Source organism: Amblyraja radiata, chromosome 8 (genome assembly GCF_010909765.2).
Source record: "Amblyraja radiata isolate CabotCenter1 chromosome 8, sAmbRad1.1.pri, whole genome shotgun sequence".
NCBI classification, from domain to species: domain Eukaryota; kingdom Metazoa; phylum Chordata; class Chondrichthyes; order Rajiformes; family Rajidae; genus Amblyraja; species Amblyraja radiata.
Window position 1 is genome coordinate 30,091,243 of NC_045963.1, and position 14,779 is coordinate 30,106,021.

Genomic DNA, 14,779 nt, shown 5'->3' on the forward strand with positions numbered 1-14,779 from the left:
TACTGTTGTATACATTCAGGAAGAGGCACAAGAGGGCAGAAAGGTCACTATGACTTAAAGCATTTATATTTAAAGAAAGCAGTTGCTTGTTTCAGTCATAGAATAAACCCTATTATCAATTTCAGAGCAGCAATTATAACCTTGAAACCCAAGACTCGTCCTAATTTGAAATGATACAGCTGCATTGACTCAATATTTTGCACCTGAAGGTGCGCTGAAAACAAACTCAATAACACTATTAAAAACAGTAAGAAACTAAAAGCATCTCTAAATATTTCTATACAATCTTTCGATTTAAATGAAACTCATTGCACTGCACAAAACCATGTTTGGTAGCTTTAATAAAAGCCCAACTTTAGAGATAGAGTAAGAAATTTATACTTGCATGAATCTATTTCCAATAAACAGGGGGAACTTTAATATTTAATCGAGGGCAGTCACAGTGGCGCAGCGGTAGAGTTGCTGCCTTACAGCGAATGCAGTGCCAGAGACCCGGGTTCAATCCCGACTACGGGTGCTGTCTGTACGGAGTTTGTACGTTCTCCCCATGACCTACGTGAGTTTTCTCCGAGATCTTCGGTTTCCTCCCACACTCCAAAGATGTACAGGTTTGTAGGTTAATTGGCTTGGTAAATGTAAAAACAAATTGTCCCTTGTGGGTGTAGGATAGTGTTAATGTGCGGGGATCGCTGGACGGCATGGACCCGGTGGGTCGAAGAGCCTGTTTCCGCGCAGTATCTCTAAACTGAATTAAACTAAACTAAATCCATGAAGTGATTTCAAGTGGGGTAGAGCGACACTTTATTTTCACAATAGAGACAAAGATAAAGTTCCATTCAATTTCTTGGTTTGCAATTGAACTTGTCTCACTGTTGAGCATATCTAGCTTCTTTATACAAAATATTGTTTACTTGCTCGTTAGTGAACTCTGCACCTTAACACAGCAAAACACATTTTTGATGTTTCCGTCCAAAATATATAGCATTATAGATCTGAGAAGCAAGACAATAGCCAGCATGCTTACAGTTAACAAACAAAAGGCTGGAGGAAATCAGGGTACATTGGTGGGGGGGGGGGGGGAGGGAAATGGACAATGAAATTTTCCGAGTCAACACTTAATCAGACTGAGAATAATGAAGGTTCCCATCTCAATACACCTTCTGTCCATTCTCCCCAGAGATGCTGTCTGACCCATTAAATTCCTCCATATTCGAGCATCTGCAGCTCTTTGTGCCTACATTTTACTGTACACAATGGTAGTTAATGAACAATTTTGCTTCATAACCATGAAAGAGGTAGCTCATGTTAATTATACATAATTTAACCACTAGGTTTTCTTCCATAAGGCATGCATTGTTACCTTAGAATTTAACTTCCCTCGGCAGCATATATATTTGAATGATTCCTGATCGGGCAAAATTTCATTCCTGCAGCCTACTGGTATTACTAATCTAAAACAAACATACAAAACTATTTCTGCAAATCTGAGACACAATGTAATGTTTAGATTGGAGTATGAAAAATTAAGTGATGGAAACTTACCATCCATATCCCCCGGTATAGTTTCTGGGCCCTTCTTAACACAACAACACACAGCTGCAAAACAAAAGGAAACAGTCAAACCGAGCCTTTAAGGGCCTGTCCCACTTTGGCAATTTTCCCGGCGTCATACCAGTGTCGCCAAAAGATTTTGAACATTCCAAAATCCAGCGGCGACAAAAATAAATGTTATGACACTTGAAAATCCATCGCGCGTCATACGTCATCATGCCGCGTCACACGTCATCACGCTGCATCACCGCCACGTCATACCTCATCACGCCACATATTTTTCGGTGACCTGATACGTCAGTCAATGATGCCAGAGGTCGGCGAAAAAAATCGGCAAGTAGGACAGGCCCTTTATGCTACATTTATCGGAAAATTACTGAGCCCAACTGAACAGGGAACTAGGTGGGATCACACATTTTGTCTTGTAAACAAATGTGGTAAGCTTATTGATTCCTGTCCTCCAGTTCTCTATATCTGCATATAGTGAGGGTGTGACAGAGTTAACAGTAAAGAAATGTCAATGGGAGGTGGCTTAATTAAAAGAAGCAAAATAGAATGAAAGTAATCAAACAGAACAAGATTTACATCAATAAAGTCATCTCCTCCCGATCTTGTTTTAAATAGTCCAAACTCAAGCAATTCCTGCCTTCACTGATGTACAGAAGAGAATGTTTTTATGAATCAACAGTTTACTTTTAGATTTTGCCAGAACTGTTCAGCACTTATTATTGATATTGTCTCTCTGGAGATCAAATACGTCTCTAAGTTGATTTGATGATGTTTACTTTGACAACATAGAAAAGTCTATATTAAATCTGTCTGGAACTTATTTCTCCAGGTAGCTTTCTTTCTTTGTGTAAACAATTATATTCCTTACTCATTAGATCAATGGATTCACGGGTGAGAAGGCGTGTTAGTTGCTCATCCAACATTTCTTGGGATTCTGGATTCTCCTCAGGACCACCACTTTCAGCCCTAGAAAATCAGAAAAGACCTTATAACCCTCCAAGTCAGAAATAATGCAAATTTATATTACTTAAATGCACCAGCTAATTTTCTTAAATTCATTTTCAGAATATGGATGTTGCTGGTAGTCAGCATGTAATTGCCAAATGCCCTCAACAACTTATGCAGTCTTTCAGGTAGAAATGCTCCTACTATGACAATGGACAGTAACTCAGAGATTTGGATCCAGCGATATATTCATTGTATCTAAATTAACTCAGAACTGGTACAGTACATGACTTGGAGAGGAACCTACAGCAGGCAGTATTCAAAGGTACACGGCTGTCTATATGCCAAGGCAGGGATTTATGCCTTTTGAAGGTGGCACTCACTGCACCAAGGCAAATGGTGCAAATGTTTAGGATGGTAAATGGGATGCTAACAGCTTCTCTTGGATCAGCCAAGCTTTGCAATTGTTGGTGGTAGAGTGGGAATCAAAAAGTTGGAGTCAAAGGCAGTGAGGCAAAACCATTAAGTACAAGGCGAGCTGCAGCAAAATGTGCGACCTGTGCTAAAACCACAGCATTAATTAACAGTGGAGCAATGATTCATTACTTTGAATCATGCGATGCAAGTTATGATAAAATGTGAACATCTTTGTAAGGGAAATGAACAAAAACAGACCTTAACATTAAATTTCATCAAAACAAACTAAACCCTCTTTATAAATATTTAAGCTTCTCTGTATAATATTAATGCAATTCCAACGCTATGATTACCGTGGTTTTGGATTTTTCAATTGACATTTACTTACTCCAAAAGGCCTCTCTGGTTGATGACAACCCATTTGCCACTCAGTCTCTGGAAGAATGAAAGAAAATGTAGAATAATTTACCACTTCCTGGCAAATTGTCAAATTTCCAATTACTAGCTCTAGATCCAAGCTTCCCTTAAAAAACACACACACACACACCCATTGCCCCTCATCTCCCCAGTTTTCTCTTCTACAACATATATGCTGCCAGTCTTTCCATTACAGAATGACTGAAGAGATACTTGTCCCATGGCCTACTCTATCACAAACTACACTTTGCGTCTTATGTGTATACAACTTAGCAGCATCAAGATGCAGAAACACAAGAACGGGTGACGTTTCGGGTCAGGACCCTTCTTCAGACCCGAAGTGTTGTGTCATAAATTTACGTCCCATTATTATTTTGGTTGCAGTAAATTTTTTCTAATTGCAAAAGAAGATCAGGTAGGTTTTCCAAGTGGAGAGTGCAATATACACAGGCACATTCAGCGCTCACATTCCCCACAGTCCAAAATTGACCCAGTCTAAACCCATGTAGCTAATCTTGCAAGGCAAGACTCTCCTGGATCCAAGCAGCCAGATCATGAACAATGGCTATGCTAACAACTTTTGGATAATCTCAGTGGATCTAAACAGCCCAACAAACCACTCCTTCACGGGCCATATTCAGCAAAGTCCTAACATCGTTGCCAATACATTGAAATTATTTCTAAATATTAGAAATATTTAAGTATTAAAGGGATTAATTAAAATATTTGGTAATTTTTAAATACAATGGCATTTAAAAATATTTTGAACATTAAAACAAATATAATAATCAAGATATATCTTAACCTTGCCTGTAGCTATACAACTACCAATCAAATGAATGGCATAACCTTTCACAGTATCAGTATCAAACTCCAAGGGAATCTCAGTTCCACCCCAGTGGTATGAGCATTGACTTTTCTAACTTCAAGTAGCTTTTCCTCTCTCCATCCCCTCCCCCTTCCCAGTTCTCTGACCAGTCTTACTGTCTCCGACTACATTTTAACTGTACCGCCCACTCTCCTGACATCAGTCTAAAGGATCTCGACCTGAAACATCACCCATTCCTTCTCTCCGGAGATGCTGTCTGTCCCACTGAGTTACTCCAGCATTTAGTGTCTATCTTCAATTTAAACCAGCATCAGCAGTTCTTTCCTACTCAGTACCACCTTTCCAACCTTGCAGTACAGCAGGGCACAGTGCAACCAGTGCAGCACAGCTGACAAGATCAGGGCTTCTCCATTTGCTCAAGAATGCTGAAGCTGCCAACACTTACGTGTGAAAATACCAACAAAAATCAAGTAGAAACGATTTACCCTGAGATTTATCTTAAGGCATTTACGCAAAAGTCTTAAAATATTTGTAATTGCCTCAAATATTTCCACCATGCAGAGAATATATATTTTTAAACTTCAAAAGTTGGATATTTTATTGGACCAATGTGCTCATATTTTTCTGGATTTTTTTTCTCTTTATATTCCATACATTGTAAAATAGTGAAAACATTAGCACAAAAATTTCAATCGCAATATCAAGAAAACAGATTTGCAATCTCCAACATGTCATGTAATGAACTGCTCAGATTATCTGAGAAGTTCCATAGCATTGCAAAATAGTCTCAACCTATCCACATCTTTGACTCAATCATAAATAGAGAGAACTGTATCAAATTATTTTGTTCTAGATGGTCTTAATCCCAGCCTTGCATTGCTTTTGCCTCCATGTTCAAAGTTGCACATGCATTTTGTGACCACATATTCCATAATACCCAGTTACTCCATAACACCCATAATGGCAGCGCAAGCATTCTACAAGGCTGCCTGGTCTGCAAATAGCAGGTTGGCTGACAGTGCAAATCGAGAGCCCACCACTGTCAGTAGAATACTCTGCAAGGTACAGCAAAGTGGTGACAGAGTGGTGCAAAAAAATAGAGCTGCTGTCTCTCGATAGTACAGGATGCATGGAATTTGCAGATTCTCACTGTGACCCTAATGTTTCCTACCACATGCCAAAGATATACAGGTTGGATACAGGTTAATCAGCCGATGTAAATTACTCCCAAGTATAGAAGTGGGTAGCAGAATCTGAGAAGAATTGGAGGGGAAAAAATGGGATAAGCATTAAATGGGTGCTTGAACTATCATTCCATGACTACGACTCCATAATCCGAGTATCTTCCAACAACTCCAGCTATCAGGTTTCTTACACTTTCTCTAAATATCTCTGATCAGAGAGAAGTGTAAATATCTTTATTGTAAAAATAAAAATGACGTGAAAGATAATTTTGAATCACCATTGAAAACATTAACATGAATTAAAGTAAACAAAACAGCTACATTCACCCACCTTTTGCCACACACCAGGTTAGCAATCCCATTGAAATGCATGGAATTGCTGCTGGTACACTGGTCATTGGCTTTCAAAGCTACAGGGTGAAATACAATGCTTCAAACCACTCCTCACCACCAGCTCAGTAGAGTACGAGCTTCTGCATGACTCACGGCAAATCTAAAAATGCTATTCTAGAATACACCTACTTGTTCACTGCAGCTGACCAGTGCACTCCCCAAAATCATTCGTACAACCCCGCCCAATGTTCCCTCATTACTACCAGAGAAAAAAATAGAACCTACAGAATATTTAAAGCATTCAAATTTTGAGAATACACATCCCAAATAAAACCCAGTAACATTTGAACTTTAGAGTATAGCTGTATAAGTTCACAAGAGCTAAACAATTATCCTTCAGAACTATCTTTTAAATATAATTACCTGCAGTAAATAGGAGAATAGGGGTCCAAGAATTGGGCACAGCACGGTTTCATAATGTTCAGGTGGACAGGACTGGACCAAAGGCTTCACAAAGACACGTACGCACAAGTTAAGTAATTATCTTGTATTAAATTTGCATTTTCTTCCTAACATTGCGTAACAAACAAATAACACATCAAGAAATATTTTACCCTTCTATCCTTGCACTCCATCAAATTCATAACTTTGATAACACCATGGAAGGGATCTTGCTGGGGAGATCTTGCTACAACATAACACCACCGTGCAATGGCATAACATGTCAAAATCTTGCCTCACATCATTACCTCAGTTAACTGTAATCAATTAAATCCACTTCAAATTAATGCAAAATTCTAACCATATCTGTAGGGCAAGATGCAGCAATCAAGTTTTCATACAGGGTTTTATGCCATTTTTAAATGAGAAATTATGATAGATTTTCAACATTAGTGAACTCTGGATAATTAATAATGTTTCTAATTAAATCAGCAACAATCAGGCATACGGAGAAGTGTGAGGTGTTGTACTTTGAGAAGTCTAACCAGGGCAGGAGGAGGAGTGGTGGAGAGCAGAGGATCTAGTTCCTTGAAAATGGCGTCAAGGCGGCTTTCAACACGAGTATTGAGTACAGAAGTTGGGAGGTCATATTACAGTTGTACAAGACATTGGTGAGGCCAATTTAGAGTATTGTGTTCAGTTTTGGTCGCCTTGCAATAGGAATGATGATATTGTTAAGCTGGAAAGGTGCAGAGAGGATTTACGAGGTTGTTGCTAGGACTAGAGGGCCTGAGCTATAGGGAGAGGTTGAGCAGGCTAGGACTTTATTCCTTGATGCAAAGAGGATGAGGGGTGATCTTATAGAGGTATATTAGATCATGAGGAATAGATAGGGTGAATGCACAGTTGTTTACCCAGAGTACAGGAATCAAGACCCAGAGGATATAGGCTTAAGGTGAGGGGGAAAAGATTTAATGGGAACCAGAGGGCAATTTTTTTTTTTTAATAGACACAAAAGGTGGTAGGTATATAGAACAAATGTAAAATACATTTGGACAGGTACATGGATCGGATAGGTGTAGCAGGATATGGCCCAAACGCAGGCAGGTGGGACTAGTGTAGATGGGGTTTATTGGTCAGCTTTGGCAAGTTCGGCCAAAGGGCCTGTTTCCATACTGTATGACTCCATCCCTCATGGGTAATGTACAAATATGAAACAATGAAGACAGTCTCAATTAACTTTCATGCACCTTGGCATCGCAAAATCCTTGATTAGCTGGACATGTGGGCTGAAGAATGGCTAATGGTGTTGAATGCAGTTAAGCTTGAAGTGTTGCATTTTTGGGAGTCAAACCAGGGCAGGCACTTCAGTGAATGGTAGGGCCTTGGGGAGTGTTGTAGAGTAGAGGTAGAGTGGAAAGTGGCATTACAGGTGGACAGGGTCGTAAAGAAAGCTTTCATCAGTCAGGGTAATGAGTATAGCAGTTCTGAAGTTATGTTACAGTTGTACAAGATGTTGGTGAGGCCGCATTTGGAGCATTACGTTGAGTTCTGCTCACCCTACGATGGTAAGGATGTCATTAAGGTGGAAAAAATGTAGAGAAAAATTACGAGGAATTTTCCAGGATTTGAGGTGCACGGAGATATCGGGCAAATTAAGACTTTATTCCTTGGAGTGCAGGAGGCTAAGGGGTAATCTTATAGAGGTGTATAAAAACATGAGAGAAATTGATAGGGTGAGTCCATTACCTAGGAGATATGAAGAAACAAAGAATATAGGTTTACAACAGGAGAGGAAAGATTTGACAGAAACCTGAACGGCAACCATTTCACTCAGACAGTACTGGGTATATGGAATGAACTGCCAGAGGAGGCAACTGGGGCAGGTACTATATCAAGATTTCAAAGACACTTGGACAGGTACATGAATGAGAAAGAATGAGAGGGATGTGGGCCAATCGACATTCACTTAGAAGGGGCATCTTGGTTGGCATAGACAGGTTGGGCTGAAGGGCCTGTTTTTGTAATGAACGATTAAGACACTAAATTCAATAGGTGACTTACCAAAGATCTGAAATAAAAATGTAGTATTTCAGGAACATTCTGTAACATTAATTCTGTTTCTCTTCCCACAGCTGCAGCCTAACCTGCTGAGTTTTTCTCGCCTTTTTTCTGATTGTTTTAAAGATTTCCAGCATTAGCAGTTTTGTTTTCAAATATCTAAACTCACACTAAAATGCATACCAATTTTCTAATCTCGGTATTTATTTATCCCAACAGGAAGTTACCTGCCCAGCTTTGTTAAGACAAAAAGGATATGGAGCACTGGACGGAGTCTATAGTCAGGAATATTCTCCAGATTCACAAAAGCAGAATTTATGACAGATTCTGCAAAATTACTTATGGCGAAAAAGTCTTGAAGCATGCTTGGTCCAGCATTCCCGAGGATATGAAAACTGTTCAAGAATAAAAGTAATTGATAAATGGAAATGTTTTTAACATCCAAGAAACAAATAAACAGATATTAGAAATAAAATCAGTTACAAAAAAGAATGAAAGTTTCTAAATCTCAAATAGGTTAGCATGTAGCATGTCACATTAAGATCCAGAGACCAGAATGATTACGGCATATTGTTTAATCCCTTTATCAAGTTTGTGACTGTTGCACTATAGCTGCCAGCTCTGTCCAAGGTATCCAGAACTAATCAATGCTGCTCATCAAAAACTAATCAAAGATGGTGTCTCTGCAGCTAAATAACCCAATTCGCGTTCATTTAGTATGCACACAGCAAGACACTGAAAGGATGTTGATAAGCAACTAATATACAGACAAAGAGTATAAAATTGGTGAGGCATGTTTCCTAACAATATAAAGAGGGAAGGTAAAATCAGAAACCGGAACTACAGAAGTGCAAGTTCACATCTAACATGGATGGTAGGCTATGCTGCTCCAAAAGGATTAGAAGATTTGAGTATTAATTTTCAAATTAAAACCATATTGAGAATAAAGTACTGACAAAATTTCTTCCTACCAGTTGTCATACAAGGTACAGAAGAATCCCTGCATTCGTTCCAGCACAGATTTGTAGACTGGAGCATCAGCATGATCTAGCAAAGGCTGTGGAATACCTGCATGAATAAGAAGGTTAATTAGAAATAGGTTCTACGATCTATATACTTAAAGAGAACACGTTTGTGGGATTACTAATTTAGTTCAAACGCATAAAACCTGACATAAAGAACAGGATGTAGACACAAGAAAGCGCTGATGCTGGCTTACAAAAAAAAAAGACTAAGTACAGCAGCATCTCTGGGTCAGGATCCTTTTTCAGACCGATTGTAATGAAGGGAGAAAGCCAAAAGGTGGGGGTGAGACAAAGCCTGGCAAATGATAGGTGGATTCCAGTGAAGGGTGTTTGATTGGCAGTTGGGTGGATGTACATAGGCCAGAGGTGGGAAGGCTACAAAAGGATGTGAGTTAAGGAGAGAAGAAGCACGATGTGGGAAGCCAGAGGAAGAAGGGACATAGGTGAAAGGATACGAGAGAAGGGGAACCGGGTTGTTGTTAGTTAGTTATCTAAACTTATAAAATTTAATGTTGATACTATTGGGTTGTCAGCTACCCAAGCAAAATATGAGGTGCTCTTCCTCCAGTTTGCATGTGGTCTCACTCTGACAGTGCATGAGCCAATATAGAAAGGTTGGTAGGGGAATCGGAAGGGTTTCATGAATTAAAAAGGTTAGCAACCGGGAGATCCATCAGGACTGAGGCTGAGTGCAAGTGTTCAGAAGTCAAAAGTGATAGGAGTAGAATTGGGCCATTCAGCCCATCATGTCTACTCTGCCATTCAATCATGGCTTGTCTATCTCTCCCTCCTAACCCCATTCTCCTGCCTTCATCCCATAACCTCTGACACCTGCACTAATCAAGAATGTATCTATCCCTGCCTTAAAAATATCCACTGACTTGGCCACCACAGCCATCTGTGGCAAAGAATTCCACAGGTTCTAAAGAAATTTCTCCTCATCTCCTTCCTAAAAGAACATCCTTTAATTCTGAGGCTATGACCTCTAGTCCTACTCTCCCATTAGTGGAAACATCCTCTCCACATCAACTCTATCCAAGCCTTTTACTATTCTGTATGTTTCAATGAGGTCCCCCCTCATTCTTCTGAACTCCAGCGAGTACAGACCCAGTGCCGACAAACGTTCCTTTCCTTCTATTGAAAGTAAACTTCAGAACACTTATTGGCATTAATCTACTGATATCAGCAATTAGCATTTAACATAACATTCTTCAAAATTATTAGTCAACGACGCCAAAAAATCTTATCCAGATGTAAATTTAAAAAATACAAACTAAAATACATCAATCTATAAACCAATCTTTATCGCTACCATTGGAAATATGAGAAAAATGAACATTTGAAAGAGCCTTCCTTTTGCTTCAAAACCTATGGAAATTAACAAGCATCTCCTCATGAAGAAATTTAAAAATTCTAAAAAGAAATTGAATTTTTTTGCAATACATCAAGCAGTTTATGAAACTACTAAAAGTATCCAAATGTTATAATTAATTAGGTGAGTTATTTATTTTAAAAGTACTAGCTGATTACTCCATTCTGGAAGGCAACTCCAGACTGTCAAAGCTGCCACAGCCAGACATAAAACAGCTTTTTTTCCACGAGTAGTAGCTCTACTCAATACCCAAAAATCTGTAGCCTCCTTTTGCTCTGGTATTTTATTTAATTCACATTTAATCAATAATGTTTTATTATTAATGTTTAATGTTTTATGTGTCATTCCTAACTGTCACTATGTCGTTGTCACTTGCGGGCGGAGCACCAAGGCAAATTCCTTGCATGTGAATACTTGGCCAATAAACTTATTCGTTCATTCATTCATTACGAGGTAAAGTTCCAAAACTAAGGAATTATTTATATTGAATACGGCTGCACTTGTTTCTGTTTTAATTTGTAGATTTCCACATATATACCAAGGATAGCATTTTTTTCCACTTCCAGCATGTCATGAGCTTTCATGAAGTGTGGGCTGAGCTGGGCCATCATTTCTGGCAGCCAAAGGTTGTTGTGGGTCCTGCAAACAAGAAAACATAATAGCACTTATAAGTCCTGATTTGCTTTTTTTATTTTTAATCCCTTGTGGTTTAAATACCATCATAAAAAGGGATGTGCAGCCCTTAAGATCAGACTTAAGACACCCTATCCACAAATTGATGCAGATAGGCAATTAAACCAGGAAATTAAAACTGTTATCTTCCTTAAATGTCAATAGAGGGATTACTGCCCCCCCCCCCAAAAAAAAATGTTTTGGTCTTTCTATTGCAGCACTCCTCTGCAGAAGCCAGGCATCTGTTGAGAGCAAATGGTAGGCAACTGATGAACTGGGTGACCGATAAGAATCTCTTCAAGCTCTCCACATTTAAAGAGAGAACAGCTAGAAGACCAAGATGAAGCAGAGTATTCAAAATGACAGTACAGGTGCACAACCTTTTATCCGAAAGCCTTGGGACCAGACACTTTTCGTAATTCAGAATTTGTCGGTCTTCGGAATGGAAATTTTTTAGCGTAGATTTTAATGGCTGGCTCAGTGGTAGAGTGCTCGGCTCATATCCGCAAGGTCGCGAGTTTGCGCCTTGATCCCGGCAGTAAACTCGGTCGCGAGTTTGAGTCTTCAATGTAGTTTTTTCTTGCAGAATAAATGTTTGTATGAAATGCAGTGTAGGAGAGGTGTACTGACTGTGTGGGCAGAACTTTGGAAGTGATTGCGCACCAGTCTAAAAAGCCGCTGTGTCTCCCTGTCCCTGGGGTAGCAGGGGGCGATCAAACAGCACAATACCCCCCTCCCCCTCCAACTACAGAGGAATCCGCTCCCCAATGGGCCGCTACGGCGACAAGTGGCAGTTTGCCCACAGCCCGAGCTGCGCCCCCTCATCCGCCACCCCAAGAACAAGACGTACCTTGCACACCGTCAGCTTCTGCCCCTACGTGTTCCTCTGGAGTTGGAGCGGGGCTGGGCTGGAGTTGCTGCTGGCTGTGCGTCTCTGGGATCTCCGTGCTTGCAGTGGGCCTGGGGGTCGGTGTCCCGTTGGTCCTGACGTCTCCGGCCACCCCCGTGGACTGGGAACTGCCCTTGCCCCCTCCCTCTGCAACTGCAAACAACCCCACTCTCCTGCAAGGGCGGTACAGTTCCCGGAGGATGGCAGGTGGCCGGAGACGTCAGGACCAACAGGAACCCGCTCCCCGATGGGCCCCTACGACGCCCCGAGCTGCGCCCCGTCATCCGCAACCCAGGTTCCTTTGTAGTTGGAGCGGGGCTGGGCTGCTGTTCGCTGAGGGTCTCTGGGATCTCCGTGCTTGCAGTGGGCCTGGGGGTCGGTGTCCCGATGAGGGGGCGCAGCTCGGGGAACGGCTTCTGGTGGTCCTGACGTCTCCGGCCAGTTTGCAGTTTTCCTCTGGAGTTGGAACGGGGCTGGGCTGCTGCTGGCTGTGGGTCTCTGGGATCTCCGTGCTTGCAGTGGGCCTGGGGGTCGTTGTCCCGTTGGTCCTGACGTCTCCGGTGACAGTGCAAAGCCCCCGCGCCGGTGCAATGGGCGGGGAGCTGGAGAGGGGAGGGAAGGGGTCACACACGTGGCCGGGAAGCAGAGGGGTGTAGGTGGGGTGAAACTGAAGCGAGCGACAGTCTGCTGCTGGCTGCCCCGCTGAGTTAAAAAGTTCCCACGCAAGACTCACGAAACACTGTGTATCGTGAGTCTACCGTGGGCACTTTTTAACTCAGCGGGCAGGCAGCAGCATATTGTCAATTATTAACCCTCCCGCGCAATATACCCTCACCTTCTCTTTTATGAATGGGGATTTAGTTCCCCTTTCTTCGAGGACCGACCGGAGGTTCCGCTGTCACCTCTGCGGGCCGCCCTCGGTGAACGTTTTCAAGGACCTTTCTTCAAGGACCGAAAAAATGGCCGCTATTCGGAGGTTTTCGTTATTTGGATCTTCGGATAAAAGGTTGTGCACCTGTACTCCTCTGCAGACTAAAGGCTCTAAATACACGGAACATCATTGGCACAATATTCCTGAGGTTAATGCCATTCAAAATCAAAAGGCCGAGAGGTAATATTTCAATTGCAACAAAGAAAGCAATCCATATTGTTTAATTTCATATTCAAATTTGCTGTAAAGCCAAGTTAACCAGTATTCCAACTCTTTCCACCCAACTCACGAGCAGACTTTCATCCAGCTCGTCTATCATTGAAAGGCTGTACATGTTGTATATTTTTAGCACATTTATAACTAGTTTCTTTTAGAAAGGTCCATTTTTTAAAATATGCTAATATGTTATAAAAAATGTTTAATTCAATAAGATTTTATCACTGGAGAAACCAGATCAAATAAAATTCTGAATTAGTTCAAATTCTTGTTTTGCAAGTACATTTGGGATATAATCAAGCATAAACAAAGGTAAAGTGTCCCCCAAAAGTGAAAATTTGGTCTACACAATTGACGAGAACATATGGTAAAGCATTCAAATGTGATCAAAACAATATTTCACTTCCCCAACTCAATATTCAGATCTCAAACTTGTGTACCATGAACGTGAAGAGGAAATGGAATAGGGTGGAAAGGTCAGTGATCAATCGCTTCCTTCTGCCAAATCTAAGATGGTCACCACAATTAACAAAATCATTCTTCATATTAATATCCTTAATGCTGTTCCAGTTAGAAAAAAAATGATATATTTTTTAGCCCAACTACATTCATTTTAAAGGGTCATTTAGCTTCCCACACCCAAATCCATTCAAAAAAGGTGGTTCAGAGCGTATTGTTACCCAAAAGTATCACACAAAGACATTGTTCCCGGAGGATTAGAGAACATATTCAAATCCTTTGGGGAGGTTTTTTCATCCATCATTTCCCCATCTCAATTCCAAACAAATATTTCACTACCTTTTCTAGCAAGTAAACTTATTACATACACAAATAATATTCAATGAACACTTTTTTGTTTACAAACATGAGAAAGAAGGGAAGAAAGAGGGAAAAAGATGGATAGAGAATAAGGGGAAAAAATGAAATTTAAACATAAAATACACTGGAATTATGAGAAAATGCCACTTACCTGCATATCCAAAATTAAATGTATACACTTTATAGACGCCATTTAAAATTTAATTCATGAATAATAATTAAATGCCTGATTCAAGATACACAAGTGTTTACTGGAGGTAAAAATCAGATTTGATTTTTTAGAATTAACAATTGTGTATACATCAAGCACAATCTAGCCAGGTTTGCTATTTCACTGTACAGATATATTTTGTAGTGCACACCTTCTCCATTCTGACTCAAACTAATCAACACTAGCAAATAGAAAAAGATGCCACATCTTTCTTAAATTTCCTTTTACACGACAAATATAACTGCACTCACTATTTTTTAAATGATCAATTAAACTTCAAATTATAAATAGTACGGTTTTCCAACATGCAGTCAACAATTAAACCACTACAATTGATGGAAAGACCAAGCACTCTATCCTGCACCAATTTGACGGATCCTGAATATTAAATTCCAGACATACTTAAAGATTCGAAAGCATGCTATTCAAGTAAACATGAAGGAAACACATTGTCAAG

General features: G+C 40.3%; 1 protein-coding gene across 2 annotated transcripts in view; it reads right to left on the reverse strand.

Moving 5' to 3' along the window:
* xpo5 (exportin 5) overlaps positions 1-14,779 on the reverse strand; it is an 89,689-nt gene that overhangs the window by 8,444 nt on the left and 66,466 nt on the right. For both annotated transcript variants that reach the window (XM_033025481.1, XM_033025480.1), the window contains exons 21-27: positions 11,123-11,223; positions 9,159-9,255; positions 8,446-8,582; positions 6,109-6,206; positions 3,311-3,357; positions 2,429-2,526; positions 1,543-1,596 (exon numbers count right to left, since the gene is read on the reverse strand). In XM_033025481.1, coding sequence (XP_032881372.1) covers positions 1,543-1,596; positions 2,429-2,526; positions 3,311-3,357; positions 6,109-6,206; positions 8,446-8,582; positions 9,159-9,255; positions 11,123-11,223 — 632 coding nt within the window. The remainder of the gene's footprint in view (positions 1-1,542; positions 1,597-2,428; positions 2,527-3,310; positions 3,358-6,108; positions 6,207-8,445; positions 8,583-9,158; positions 9,256-11,122; positions 11,224-14,779) is intronic.